This window comes from Eupeodes corollae, chromosome 3, assembly GCF_945859685.1.
Source record: "Eupeodes corollae chromosome 3, idEupCoro1.1, whole genome shotgun sequence".
In the NCBI taxonomy this organism is placed as follows: Eukaryota; Metazoa; Arthropoda; class Insecta; order Diptera; family Syrphidae; genus Eupeodes; species Eupeodes corollae.
In genome coordinates, this window is record NC_079149.1 from 71,287,820 (window position 1) to 71,303,728 (window position 15,909).

A 15,909-nucleotide genomic window follows, 5' to 3' on the forward strand; every position below is an offset into this window, starting at 1 on the left:
CGCATGACAATGCATCGCCTTGTCTAAAACTTTTTTTGACATCAAATGCATCGGTGAGATCTTTTCCGACCTTGATAGAGCAGTGTGCATTCTCCATCGTCATTCTGCACAAGGGGATAAGTTTGACAGGGATGCCAAAACTAGACATTGCCCTGTAGAGCTCTTCCCTATGGATTCTATCGTACTCGGCTTTAAAATCGATAAAGAGATGGTGGGTATCGATTTGAAGCTCTTGGGTTTATTCCAAGATCTGCCGTAGTGTGAATAGTTGGTCGTTAGTGGGCTTTCTTGGTCTGAAGCCACACTGATAAGGGCCTTTCAGGTTTCTGACGAACGGCTTCAGACGTTCACATAATACGGCAGAGGATCTTGTATGCAATGTTAAGGAGACTGATGCCTCTGTAGTTGGCGCAATTTAGAGGGTCTCCTTTTATATGTATCGGGCTGAGATTCCACTCATCGGGCATGCTTTCTTCCGACCATTTTTTTTTAAGATGAGTTGGTGCATGCTCCCTACCAAGTCATTGCCTGCTACTTGAAATATTTCGGCAGCGATGTTTAAGATTTAAATTGAAATAAATAAAAGAATTGAGTTTTTGCATTTATAGAATAAAAATTACAATTTATTAAAGGCTAGAACGTCATGCAATCTACTTGATATTGAAAATGTTTAGGGCAACTATGCATTCTGCCCATTATTTTGGCCCACTTTGGTGGGTTGGAAGTTCATAATACATTTATGGGCTGTTGAGTTTTAAAAAAAATATTTTCTGCTTCTAGATCTAAAATTACATCTTAGTAATATTTTTTTTGAGTGTAAACCTGTCATAGAAAATCCTTAATTTCAAAAATATGTACTGACGTAAGTTTTTACCATCAATGAACATGAATGCATAATACGATATACATACATGTATACTGTATATATTTATCTCACATAGCCGTAAGGGTTTCTGATATTTGATGTGCATGTGTACATTTCAACGAGTTACAGGAGACAGGAAATTGAAGGAATTTACAAATTGCCATTGACTGTCTGGTCTGCAGTATATGTATATGTAATGAATATCGTCACTTACGTTTTATGGCTGTATACCAAGACTCATATTAATAGGTATTCGTTCAGTGTTTGCCAATTCGTCTCTATTTTTGTTTTTGTTACTGAAAAGAGCTATGTATTCAGTGTGCAGGTAAGGTAGGGAACGGCAGTGATGTCTGCAGCTTATTCTATAGGAGACATTTCTTTAAAATATGTTTAGCACAAGTATTTATTGAAGTTTAAGCCCAGTGGAATTAAGCATATCACATTTAAATAAAGCGTGTCCCAAAATTAACGCAAGATTTGAATTTGCCGCCATTTGTGCAGTGAAGTGTTGGCAACCCCGAAAAAAAGCAATTTGACAGTTAACAGTATAAGGTTATTAAAAATGGAGTGTTACACGATAGAACAACGTGTCTTCATTATTAAAGAATATTTCAAAAATAGTGAAAGCTTGGCGACTGCAGTTAGAAAATTTCATACAAAATATGGTCGGAAGAGTGTTTTAACTTCGTCAACTGTGAAGAGATTAATTGAAAAATTCATGGAGACTGGATCCGTTGGAGACGCCAAACACACTGGTCGTCCAAAAACAAGCCGTTCAAATGTGAATGTCGAAGCAGTGCGTGAGAGTGTTGCTGACAATCCAGGAACCTCAATTCGACCTCGTGGAGAAGAATTGCAAATTTCAAGAACCTCTCTACAGCGTACACTCACCAAAGATCTGTGTCTTCATGCTTACAAAATTCAATTAACACAACAATTGAAGCCTAATGACCATGGACAGAGAAGAGAGTTCGTTGAATGGATTATTGAACATCAACAAATGGACCTTGATTTTTTGAGCAAAATCATCCTAAGCGATGAAGCACATTTTTATCTTGATGGCTTTGTCAATCGCCAAAATTGCCGCATTTGGGGTTCGGAGAACCCACATGTGATTGTCGAAAAACAAATGCATCCACAACGCGTGACTGTATGGTGTGGATTTTGGTCTGGAGGCATAATTGGGCCATATTTTTTTGGAAATGATGCTGGTCAAGCAGTGACTGTTACTGGTGCTCGATATCAAGACATGATTACCCAGTTCTTTCTGCCAAAATTGGATGATATTGATGTGTCCAATATGTGGTTTCAACAAGACGGCGCATACATGTCATACAGCCCGTGAAACAATTCAATTACTGCATGAGGCATTTCCAGGTCGTGTACTCTCTCGTTTCGGTGATCAAAATTGGCCTCCTAGATCGTGTGTTATAACACCATTAGACTTCTTTTTATGGGGTTATTTGAAATCACAAGTCTATGTCAACAAGCCCACAACCACCCGTGCATTAAAGGAGGAGATTCAACGCTGCATCAACGAAACTCAGCCACATTTATGCAGAATGGTCATGGAAAATTTCAACAAAAGAGTGCGCATGTGCATTGTGCATGCAAAGCCGTGGAGGCCATTTGTCCGATGTGTTATTCCATACATAACCCTATCCTATGTACTTTACGAGTCAATAAAAATATAACTATCAAAAGACTAAAAACGGCGTTTTCTATTTAATTCAATTGCGTTAATTTTGAGACACCCTATATATTTAGGTGAAAGCACTCCTGTTAAACATTTTTAAACGAACAAAATATTATCTAAAACAATGTTTACATTTGATATGGCGGTCAGAGCAAAAGATTTTGAAAGTTACAGGCACCCTAATATCCACACTTTCGAATAAAATCAAAAATAACACTTTTCCAATAGAATTGAAGGAGCAATTTTTTGCAACTTGCAAGGCTTTATCCATCCTTTATTTAAACATTATCAATAACTAAAGGATTCTATTTAGAATCCATTCCAAAGCACACAAAACACACTGTCTAATAGGAAAGCACTCCACGCGACTAGGCATATTCTCAAATGACTTTTGCAGAAGCTGCATGGACGAGGAAGAGGAGGAAACAGTTCTTCATCTTCTCTGTACATGCCCTGCTCTGGCTCAAAAACGCAAGAATTACCTAGGAGAATTCTTCTTTATCGATCTAAATCATATCAGCATAATAAGCCTCTCACGTTTCGTAAGGGACTCAAACTGGTTCCATTGAGTTTAGGAGGAAGTCTCAAGATTCATGTGGTATCACGATGGGCCATTAAACGGACCTGAGCGTGTCCTTTTACATCTTGGACAGCCACTTCAACCTAACCTAACGATTCTTAATTTTCGGAAAGGCCCGATTTAATGTTTTAGTCATTTAATTTTATTGCATACTTCCAAATTCTTATACCAGCTCGGTTAACAAAGAAGTCTCGTTTCATCTATCTATTTTTTGATATTTATTAACAAGATGTTTCGTGTTCTTATATTTGAAATCAATTGTTTAAAGAGTTTTCTAATCGAGACTAGATGATGCAAGAAAGACGAGATTTCAAGTGAGACTGAGATGAGTTTCAGTAATCTCATGTTGGTCTAATTTCGTGGCTAGCCCTAACATTTTTAAAATTCCTCATGAAATTGTAACAGTAATTAGTGTAAATTGTAATTGTAATGTTTTTTTCAACTACACCGCATACGAATTTGGAGTTCTTCGCTAAACTTTAGTTCCAACAAAAAAAAAACAATGGTATGTCTTCTTAGAACCTTCCCTCCTTGATTTTCTTACACTGGTTAAATAAAAAACTAAACATATTTAATGCAAGTAAAATGTAAAAATCAACAAAAGATCGATTTTGTTCAATCTCCAATCTACCACAATTTCTTTTCATCGTACGAGACTAGAGTGGACGAATAAAAGTATAATTGAATATAATATAGAGAAATATGTACATATATTTATAAACATACATATATAAGACTCAATCCGATCACCAAGTGCAGGAAATTGAATCCCAATTCTGGGTCAAAAAATAACTGTCAATCGTGCGCTTTGTAAGTTATTTGTTACTTGAAACCAAACCACTAGAACAAACCATAACACAAAACAAAGAGCGTATCACAGACTCAGATGGAGTATACTGCTTCACTGCAAAGGAATCCACATTTTAATGCCCAAGACGGATGGGTTAGAGTTTGCAGTGGACTTACTGTCGTCGTCGTGCTTCAACGTTAGGTAGAAACATAAATCCCAAAACATCAACAGACATACAAATAAAAAAAATAGCTGAAAGACTCATTCTCCGTAATCCGCATGTCTCTGAATGGACTGATGTGCACTTGAAACCATTTCGGAACTAAAACTAACTAGAGAAGAAGTGGGATGCTAGATGCTATTGGTTGAAGATGGTCATAGATCTTAGATTGTGTGCTATTGCAGGTATTGTTGTTATTTTTTAGAAGAAGAAGAAGCAGCGGAGAGCATTAGCTGATTAGTAGACTAAGTTGCACAAATTACTGTTTTATGTGCCTCGCTTTACGTTCCCTTCTAAAGAGAAAAATATAAGTTTAATTACATCGAAATGTCGGTCAACGGGAGAAGATTGGATACAAATTATAATTGTTGTCGCCATAAAAAGTTGTTCGAATAGGCTCCAGGGTTACTTCAGTTGCATTATATACTTAGTCCTGTTGAAAAAATGACATTTTGTGAAATAGGCAAGTTTATTTCAGTTTAAAATTTATCAGAGTCGAAAAACTAGCATTACCTAATACCTAATTTGTAAACTTCTTAAGGATAAAGCCAAAAAATTAACATGTTGTACATTTATGAGACCTTTAAAGATTTAGAATGTGCCTTTACACTTTCCCATTTATTGTAATGATAAACTTCAAATAATAAGATGTTTTCCAATTTTGTTGTTCAGGAGTTTGAAACATAATGATCTCGAAAGACATTTGTGCAAGTTGTAAATTTCTAAAAAAGATGTTAATTGCTATATTCAGTAATAATTTTTGGGAAAAAATAAATTATTAATTGCTTTACTTTGATTTTTGCTGACTATTGCTGCTAAACAGCGGGTGCCAAAAAGAAAAATGAAAAATAAAACATAATATTAAAAAAATAATTGTTTTTCAAAATACAGGTTAATACATACAGAATATATAATATTTACGGGTCTAAAAAAGAAAATTTGCTTACCAATGTTTTGCAATATGTGTTTACCTATACATATGTATATCGTTCAAATGAGAGTATCCCCGAGTACAAAACAAACCAACGCACCCCCATTTGACTTTTTCTTAGAGTTGGGTGTCCCGAACGGCAAAACGCAAATTGTCACGATTTCTCCATTCAATTCTATGAAAAAACTTTGTCGTTTAGTACTAAGATTTCTGTCATATACATACATATATAATTTTGTAGAACCTCGAGCTGGTTGTATTGTTGAATTATGCACTTTACTATTTATATGCACAAAGCATTGGAGTTGAGAGTGCATTGTCCCTCTTTTGGGATTATACTAAAACCACTTTTGTCAGTTTATGTATAAATTTGCTTTGAAATAAATATTTTTAAATTTGCAAAAGCTTGGCATGTGATTGCGGCTGGAATAATCTCGGATTCTTATAAAAATCATTTAAAACTTCTGAAATTCATCAAAACGATCCGGATTTTCATTTAAGTAGACTAGGTTAAAAGGTTAAAATGTCTCGCTTTAGGATAGGAATGATTGTTAAAGAGCCTCTCCTTGCTCAACGTTTCTGTCTATAGTTTTTGCTGATTACTTATACCAAAATAAAGTACAACTGTTAAGGTGAAGCCAATATGAACTAGAGCCTCACCCAACCAACTTCTTTATCTAGATTGATCTCTAGCATGGGGGATGTCACTTGTGTGCGCAACCTAATTCACGACCTTTCTCTACTCTGCTGTCCTGTGGCTGAGGATTAGAAGACTGTCCGGGCGCGAGCTTTGTTTCCCAAGAGCTCAACTTGACCCTGCCATTGTGGACATTGACTTTTTATTCTCCTGGCTATGTCTACGCTACTGTAAAGCCCGCACAGTACGCCGTCGTTCTATCTTTTGCCCACTCGCCGAATGTACCTACCCGACAGTAGATCATGCGAGGGACTTTTCTCTCGAAAAAACACAAATTGGTCTTATAAAGCGACACTGGTTGCCCGAGGAAAGTTTTTACTACTCCATTGTTTTCTTAGCCTCAAAAAAATAGCAAAACAAGTTCTTCGTTTGATTTCAGCGCTGATGTTGTTTGCTGAGTTCATAACTAAGTTCAGTTAGACAAAGTCCTTACTGTCCTGTATATGGTGGCGTTTTGACCGAGACGGTGTTGTTGGCCCTTTCTTCTCTTGATGACAGCATGTACTTTGTTTTACTTTCATTAAGAACTTAACACATTTAAATGCTCACAAAGGACCTATTGATATCCTGCTGAGTTCTTAATATATAATCGACTGCGAAATTTCCTGATCTAATGCCACACTGACTTTTTTAGAGGGTTATGCGTTTGTTAATTTCATTTTACCTGCTCGTAAGGCTTTCCTCCTCTTGTTCCATCTAAGGAGTAGTTGTTCCTCTATCCTCTTGTGCTGATAGATCTTGTGATCAGCTCTTCTCCCTCTAAACAACGCCGCTTTGCATTATCATTTATTTTCCATAGTTTTGTTTTTGTTGCCTTTGTCTATTATAAAACGGTAAATGAAATTCGATGTTTTAAATTTGTATGGACAAACTAAAACCTTCAGTTTTTGTTTAAAATTATGTTCAGAAAAATAAGCATTTTTCATTTTCTTAACATTATTTGAAGTTGTCTTTCAATTCCTGCAACTAACCTTCAAATCATTCTTATTTTTTGACGCACAAAGTGTTAAGTGTTTTTTGTTTGAAAGTTAATAATCTAATAAATACAAAAAAATACATTTTAACACAATTTTTAAAATGAATGCATAAAAACACCCGAAACCAGACTAAACTGTTGTATTTTAGCTCTTAAGTATTGCATATTTAGAAAACTGTTTAAATCTTGGAATGCTTTCAGATGTAGGGAGTCATTCAAATTAAATAGTTAATTGCCGCAAACGTAATGCAAAATTTTCTTAAACTTTTCTTAACATAACCATGGTAATGTTTTTGAATTGGAGCTTTTAGCTCATCTAATCCCCACGGTTTAGTTTCATGCACTTTACGCACACGTGAAATTAATTGGTTCGTAAACAATCCACGGTTTCGGCGACGCAGCAGTATGACTATTACGTCGTCAAAATCCGTGCGATTTTTGAAAAATCACCCGTTCACAAATTTTACAAATGCTTAGGCAAACCAGTCGAATAAAAAAGTAACAAATGCGGTCTTTATTTAAAAAAATAAAATGTTGTCTGCTTTAAAACAAGGGTTACTCAAGATGTGAATTTACTCTTTCAACGAGTACAAACAGATGAATTACATTTATTGTCTATTGCAGTAATTCACTACACTGATGCCACAACGTTTTTTATGTTATGTTTTAAAAATTAAAAATTTGCCACAATAAATTTTAATTTCGGAATAGTATACTTGTGTACAGCATCTAGATCAAATAGGTTATTTTTAAGGCTAATATGGAAAGGATTGAATTTAATAACTATTACTACCAAAAATGGAAGAATTAGATTTGGATGAACAAGATGTTGGAACAATGTGTAATTTATTGGCCATACTTTAAAACAAAAAAAAATGTATTTATTTTTAATAAACAAAATTCAAAGAGGTTACACTTTTCTATATGTTTATGTATTTGTTTTGGCCCAAACTTCTAGTACTCTTAAACGTTAAGTAAGTAAAAATATTGCACTGAACATATTTTGAATACATATGTTTAGTTCCGGTTTCGGAGCAGTCATAAAGTGGACTATACGTCCTTTTATATAGCTCAAGAACCAGCAGAGATATCAACTTCAAATATGCCATAGCAATTTAAAAAAAAAGATGAAAATTTTGGTTAACGCAAAAAATCTCACGAACCAATAACGCTAGCAACTTAATTTAAATTAAAAACGCAAACAAGTATATTTTTGAAAAAAAAAACGTATAAATGTTTTTTTTTATAGATAAAAAAAACTGAAACAAAAATTGACACCTCGAATTTTGTATGCAACGAAAAAAACGTTTTTGACATCTGGTAAAATATTAAAAAAAAAAAACGAATAAACAGTTTATTTTTATAAAAAATAAAAACCTAAAAAAACATTACTAACAAAATTTTAAAAATTGATTTTATTCTCAAATATCTTTTCAAAAATTTGAGATATTAGCTTCAAACAAATTTTATCCTATAAGAAATATTGTTTTTCACGTTCGGTTAAATTAAAAAAAAAATCGAATTGACAGTTTTATTACAAAAAATAAAAACCCAGAAAAAACAATACATGGTAAAAATGTACTTACTGATCAAATATCTTTTTAAAAAATAAAAATATTGGTTTAAAACTAATTTCACCTCACAGAAAATATTGTTTTTGATATTCAGTAAATTTTTTAATAAAAATCCAACAGTCCGCTTTTTCATAAAAAAATTAAAATCTACAAAAATATACGCAAATGTTACTTAAATTGGTAAATAATTATGATCTTGAAACGAGTATGTAAAGTTTCAATGTCAACTTTATTTGAAAAGGAAATATTTTTCGCTTTTACACACTTCATTCGAAATTTGACTGCTAATATTATCCCACTACACAAAATAATTCAATATAATAACATTACCTTATGACTCCTGATATAACCATCCTTTTATACCATCGTATTTGCTACGTTTTTTTTTTTTCTGAATAAAATCATCTAGCTATTGCCATCGAATTGAAGTATAAATTCCTTAGAAGGAAAAAATTCTTTTTCTTTTTTGCTCTTGCGGATGCCAAGAAAGTATTTTTAATAAACTGACAAAGAAGAACTAACGATAAGCACAATAAAAGAACGGTTCAGACACTCAGCACATAGTCATTGACCTTATCTGTATCCCCAGGTATTACTCGATCTTCGTTATTTCCACAGCAGGTTGCTTCTTGCTGCCTCCTGCATTGTCGACGTTGTCTCTTCATGCACTCAAGATCTATGGCTGTTTCTAGTAACGAAATTAAAGCATCCACCTAACTCTTATATCCTCTCACCTAAAAATGTGAAAAGTAAGTGACCATGACTAGTGCTGTTCCAAGATCGGCAAAAAATTTCCTCTTGCGGAGGCATTCTTCTGTGCTGGTCATTTATTTTTTGCAATTTCTCTGAGATGTTCGTCGGCCAACAATCCAAAGATGGGTATGGTTTTAGTTCTATGTGTTCTTGTATAGTTTAACAGGTTGGGGTAAATATCAAGGAACGAAACCAATGATCTATACGAAAACAATATTATTTCTCCCCTAGTGTACAAGTTGCATGCATACATATATTTATATAAGGAAAAGTTTGAGTTTATGGAGTTTATTTGAATGTGATGTGTTGTGCTGTCGACCTATTTTCAAATAGCAAACTAATTATTTTTGCAAATATGACAAATATCCAATATTTACCCTATTTACATTTCAGGAACTGAAGGAAAGCTTCAACTATGGACTATTTTGCCCGCCCTCAAACGGTAAAGCAGGAAAGTTTCTCGATGAAGAACGGCGTTTGGGTGATTATCCTTTTAATGGTCCTGTCGGATATTTAGAAGTAAGTCTATTTGTTTAAGCATATTTGAAATAGTCCACAAATATTTTTGTAAATCATTTTTATTCATTAGAGTTAATTTTTTTGGAAAAAATCAGAATTTTAAAAAGAATATTCCTTTTGAGAATATATATTGGTCTTTTCAGTTTCTGAAATTATAAAAAAGTAGGAAAGAATGATATTTACACCCACCGACAAAAAAAAACCCTCTCACTGCTATATTTTCAAATTTATGAGTTTTAACGGTAAAATTTTACTGTTTATTCTATTTTTTCTTCTTTTACTATTTTTTCATTTGTTTTGACAAGTGAACCGTCAACAGAGTGAAGTGCGCATGTAAAAAAGAAGCTTTAACATAAAAAATCGTTATTTTGTCTGTTTCTTGACTATGGTTTTATCTTTAGTGAAGAAGGCTCATAGCCTTACATAAGGAAAATCTTTCCAAAAGGGAAATAGCACGTCGGGTTGGTACCAATGAATGGAGTGTGCGTAATGTCTTTAAAAACTACCTGTCGAATGGTTCCATTTCGCCAAAAATTGGAATTGGTAGACCTAAATCAACAAATAAAAGAGAAGATCGTCTTATTCACCGCATATCAATTAGTAATCGATTTAACCATGCTGGGGACATAAACAGAAGTTTTCAGTCTCAAACTGGAAAACAAATAAGTGACAAAACGATACAAAGACTGCTGAATAATATGGGACCTAATGCACGGCGGCGGCCCGCAAAAAAGCCTTTGCTTGCTGGCATAATGAAGAAGCAAAAGTTGGACTGGAAATGATTGGGGACAAGTTATTTTTTCGAATGAATCCAAATTTAATTTTTAAGAAATATGATTTAAAAAATAATTTTTTTATTTTTAAAATCATGAAATGAAAATAAAAATAAACCAGCATGGTGTTCAAATATACGTTTCGCCCCGGTGCAATGGTTGGGCTCATCAGAAGATGACCATTGCACTTTGTCTTGACGCATATTTTCTCTAATAAATCGAGATTCCATATAATATGAGCTACATAGAGCTACTGTGAATTATATGGTTGCTCCAAGTCTTCAGAGAAGATAAATTGTAGCTGTTTTTATTTCCTTGCTAAGGGACTTTAGAAGATGAAATGTTTGATTGTTAACAGTCGAATTGTTTGTTCCTGAACACCAACTATTTTTAATAAATCAAGACAAATGCAATGGTCATTTTCTGATGAGCCCAACCATTGCACCGGGCGAAACGCATATTTGAACACCATGCTGGTTATTTTTATTTTCATTTCATGATTTTAAAAATAAAAAAATTATTTTTCATGATTTTAAATCATATTTATTAAAAATAATTGGTGTTCAGGAACAAACAATTCGACTGTTAACAGTCAAACATTTCATCTTCCAAATTGAATTTGTTTGAACCCGACGGCAATGCGATAGTCCGCCGCAAAAATGGAGAAATGTATTCAGATTAATGTGTTTTACCAACCGTGAAACTTTCCCCTTATGTTATTGTATGGGGAGCCATTACAATGTTTGTTGTTTGAGGCTATTATTATGCTGGAAGGTACGGTCAATACTGCAAAATACATTGAAATCATCAATGAAGGTGTTTTGCCAACATTGGAGCAATTTTTCGAGCATACTGAAAATTAAATTTTCCAAGATGACTCAGCTCCATGCCATCGAGCCAAAACGGTACGTTAAAACTCAAGTTAATGACTTAATTTAGACATGTTTAGAACCATTTATGAGTTTTGCATATTCAGCTTAAAAATCACAAAGATTCTCTTGGAATATGCTCACTTCCATAGCCTGGAAACAGTCCGGACCTGAATCCAATTGAGAACTGTTGGCAGCAAGTGTGTAAAAAAAGTTAGAGAAAAACGCCCAAAAACAATAAGGGAAATGAAATTGGTAATTGAGGAAGTTTCGTATAATTAAGTAGACGAAATTTATTTAAAAAAGCTGTTTAATTCGATGCCAAACCGAATTTGTCAAGTTATGAAAAAAAGGGCGGAACGACTAAGTATTATTTTTTTTCTTGATTTTTGTAAATATTTATTTAACCTCTAACCAATATAACAAATAAACTAAAATGTTGTGTAAACAGGCAAAAATGATTTTTTCAAAACTTTGAAATATGACTAATTTTCTGTTTTTTCTTATTATTCAAAAGACAAAAAAAATAGACGATGTTTTATTCAGAAGATCTACTGTGAGGGTTTTTTGTCGCTGGGTACTTTTGTACTTATATACTAGATTTATATTGGAAGCTGTAAATGTTTGAATATAAAAAGAATTACTTTTACTTTTGTACATTACTTTTTAATTTATTTATTTATAAGACCTCTTGAAATATATGCAGGAAGGTTTAATATGATTAAATGAATTCAAAATAAAATAACTGGATGTAAAAACTCGCGTATATTCCAAGGTATTTCGAAGATATAAATTCGAATAATTTCTTGCGTACACAGTTAGAGAAATAAATTGCTTCAAAAAAGAGAAAATTAACAATACTTTCAAATAAATTGATAATCTCATTATACGAGTATATATATTGTTTTCCACGTGATCGCCCTTTTCATTCGCTTTTTATAACTACGGACAGATATAAAACATTGTTTTATTTTATTTGCAGCTAAAATACAAAAGACGTGTTTACAAAATGTTGAATTTAGATGAACGACAATTAAAGGCGCTACACACACGAGCTAATCTTCGACGATTTCTAGAATGCGTTAATGGCGGGCATGTGGAAAAAATTGCCAAAATGTGTGCAAAAGGGCTGGACCCAAATTTTCATTGTCCGGAAAGTGGTGAAACCCCACTGACTGTGGCGACCGGAGCTAAAAAACCAAATAAACTTCTCATCGCACTTGTCAATGGCGGTGCTTTGCTAGATTATCGAACAAAGGACGGAGCAACAGCTCTTCATAAAGCTGTCGAAAAGGACTCGCTCGAAGGCGTTACGTAAGTTTAATAAAAAGAATATGATAGCTTAATTAAAGATTATTATTAGTTGTGACAAGCATAATCAATGAAATGTCCTGACAAAACTTTCCCCCAATATACTCTTTCAAAAGCTGTGTTAAATAAAAAATTATATTTTAAAATTTAACTGAAAGACATTAAGCTAATGTCTATTAATTCAGCTCTCTTTCTCTCTTTCACAAATCAAAGAGTTTAAATTAAAATATAGAATGAATCAAATATTTAATAAAACAATGAAATTCAAATGAACTCTTACTACCTAATAAGTTACTCATAAATAAAATAAAATTATGTAATGATATTACAAAACTTTTGTTGGAGTTAAAGGCTTTTACAATTTGGCTATGAAGTTTATGGGAAATTTAGTTTTTGACTCAAGCTTTATTGACTTGTACAAAACTTATCTCCTAATTAATCAGCAACTTGATGGAAGTTAATTATATATCAAATTGGAATGTGAACCGTGCTTAGGAGTGCGAGAAAACAAGCCATCACATTTATATCAAACCAAATGGCATGTTACTATTTCAGCAATTCATAAAAAGTGTTGGCCATATATGCGTGTTTCAGATACTTTGCAAGTGGTTCAAATTAAATTGCTGATGCTAGTTATGCTACAAGTTAACTTACAAAAAATTGTCCATATTAAGATTTTGAACTGAATGATCAGGTGCCGCAGTTGTGTGACCAAACACAAATCTTACTATATCTACCTACATATATTTTTCTTTATTTTGAAACTACAAATAAATAAACTATTTTTTTACAGCACCCTTTTGGAACTCGGTGCGTCGCCAAATTATAAAGATGGACGTGGCATAACACCTTTATACACCTCTGTTACAAAAAAATGTGATCCCAAAATAACGGAAAGCCTGCTGCACGATCATGCAACTCTTGGTATTCAAGATAATCAAGGTTGGCAGGAAGTCCATCAGGTAAGTTGAGGGCTCGATGAAGTCTTCATTTGGCACAAACAAAGTCGAAAGAATGGATATGTTTGCGGAAAGTTTATTAAACCATTTCAAACACTGTTGAGCCAGGTTAATATAAAACATGTTAATGCAAAAGATTTTTATTTTAAAAACGACAATTAAACAACATTGTTTGTGCCTCTGTAAACAGAAGTACGAAGTCTGTTCCAAAAATCCACACAATTCGTTTAACATTTCCGATAAGAGTTCTTTAATTTAAGCCCAGATTTAAAAAAAATATATGTATTTTAACTTCTCAGACTGCTTAGGACAAAACAAAAACAACTATAATAATCTTTTAATAAATGTCTAATATGTTGTATTTTAATGAAATCAATTGGATTATAATTTGTTTTTGAATAAGAAGTTTCATTTTGAATAGCAGCTGTCACTTTGAAAGCTGTGATTTATTGACATTTGTAAAGTTAAATCAACGTCATTACATTGGAACAATGCATTGAAATTGTTAAAACTTACTACAAAAAGTGTGAACATTTTGCAATTACAGTTAGAAAAACTATAGCACTTTCCCATTTCGTCCGGAAAAAGTGAAACAAATTTGAGCTGTTTGAACAATTGATGTGAAGTATCAGAACCGTAGTCGTACTTCAATATACGAACCTTTAAATGTTGGCGCAGTGTTGATAAAAACTCGGCTTTGTCGATTCTTTGTCGGTATTTTGAACTTGGCATAGCGGTATCAAGCTATTATTAATTATTTCGTAATGGTGGAAGATGTTGTTGTGGACAACCTTTATTTTTAACAAGATGGTGCTACGTGTGAAACGAGCAATCGCATCCTTGGCTGACACCGTTTTCAATTTTTAATCACATACAATATTTCTCTTGACATCCTTTAATTATACTTAGAAAATATTTAAATTTTAAAATGAAAATTTTAATTGAAAAACCATCTGCATATTAATTTAAGTAAAATGTCAATCAGGCAGACAATAGATTGATATACAATGGTGGACAAGAATTTAGTAAACTTATTTGATGAAATGAAAAATTTTGAATTTAAAAGTTTTTGATGCGCTAAAAGTTACAATTTTATTTTATTTATATGTAAAATAGTGGGATATATGTTCTTACCGAAAGGAACATTGCACAAGTTATACCTGTAAAAAATAATTGAAAAATTTGTTAAAACAACTTCTTTTACCTGGACATTAGTTTAGCACACTTCAAGTTTAAGATGGATAACTTTTAATGTTTGCAACTTACCATCATGGAGGATTCTGTATTTGGTAGAGAGAATCTTTTGTCGGCTTTCTTTTTTCAATTTGATTTTCCACATCATTCCACAAATTTTCGATCGGATTAAGATCGAGTGATTGCGCGGGTCCCTTTAGAACGTTAATTTTATTGAGCTCTAAGCAAATCTTCACAAGTTGTGATGTGTGCTTAGGGTCATTATCATCCATAAATCTCCATAGAAGTGGTAAATTTTCTTCTGAAAATGGAATCATATGGTGTACCCGGATACTTTTGTCACATGTTGGTCCATTTTTGTGTCAATTTTTAATATAGGACCAACACCGTGCCAGGAAAATTCAGCCACCATGTTTGACCGTTTTAAAAGTATATCGAGGATTGTGTTGCATGTGGACGCCATACATACTTTTTGCCATCTGAACCAAACCGACAGAATTTAGATTCGTCGCTTTAAAGCACGTTTTCCCAAAAACTGAGAGGTTTTGGCTTTCAAGTTGTTTTTTTTTTTAAACGAGTTTGTTCATTTACTCCTACCGGCCTTGATATGTTGACATCATAATTTTCTTTCAGTTTGTTGCGGATGGGACTGGAGCTCTGAAACTAATCCTTGGCTGACAAATGATAAATTACTTTGTGTTCTTCCTTTTACGAGGCCATTGGTCGATGTTTTGAATGGTTCGAAATTCTTCAAAATGCCGAAGCGCGTTGTAAACCAAGTTTTATTGTCCTTTTGTCATGAGTATTTAAGTACATTTAGATTTATTTAATACTTTGATATAAACAAATACCGTATTACATCGAAAAGTGCACTTTTGTTCAACTAAACGGATTATAAAATGTATTAGGACTAAAATGTGCTAAATTTATGTCCAACTAAAAATAGTTTGAATTACAAACTTATGGAGTTTTCTCAAAAGGCAAACAAATTTATTTATTTAGAGTAACAGTTTTTAGCTTTTAATGTGATTAAAAGTTGCTTAGAACAAAACTTATACAAGTAAAATAACAATATTTCTTATCTTCTTCAAATGTTCTAACTTTTTGTCCACCACTGTACATACATAATACATATGTATGTAAATGCATAACTTTTGATTGTTTTATAGCTTAAACTATTAGGGCATTAACAGCCTTTGACT

General features: G+C 33.0%; 1 protein-coding gene across 9 annotated transcripts in view; it reads left to right on the forward strand.

The window, feature by feature from the left end:
- The window catches only part of LOC129952011 (SH3 and multiple ankyrin repeat domains protein 1), a 124,425-nt gene that overhangs the window by 86,396 nt on the left and 22,120 nt on the right, over window positions 1-15,909 (forward strand). For all 9 annotated transcript variants that reach the window (XM_056064429.1, XM_056064426.1, XM_056064430.1 and 6 more), the window contains 3 exons: window positions 9,476-9,601; window positions 12,226-12,557; window positions 13,348-13,516. In XM_056064429.1, the coding sequence (XP_055920404.1) occupies window positions 9,476-9,601; window positions 12,226-12,557; window positions 13,348-13,516 (627 nt within the window). The remainder of the gene's footprint in view (window positions 1-9,475; window positions 9,602-12,225; window positions 12,558-13,347; window positions 13,517-15,909) is intronic.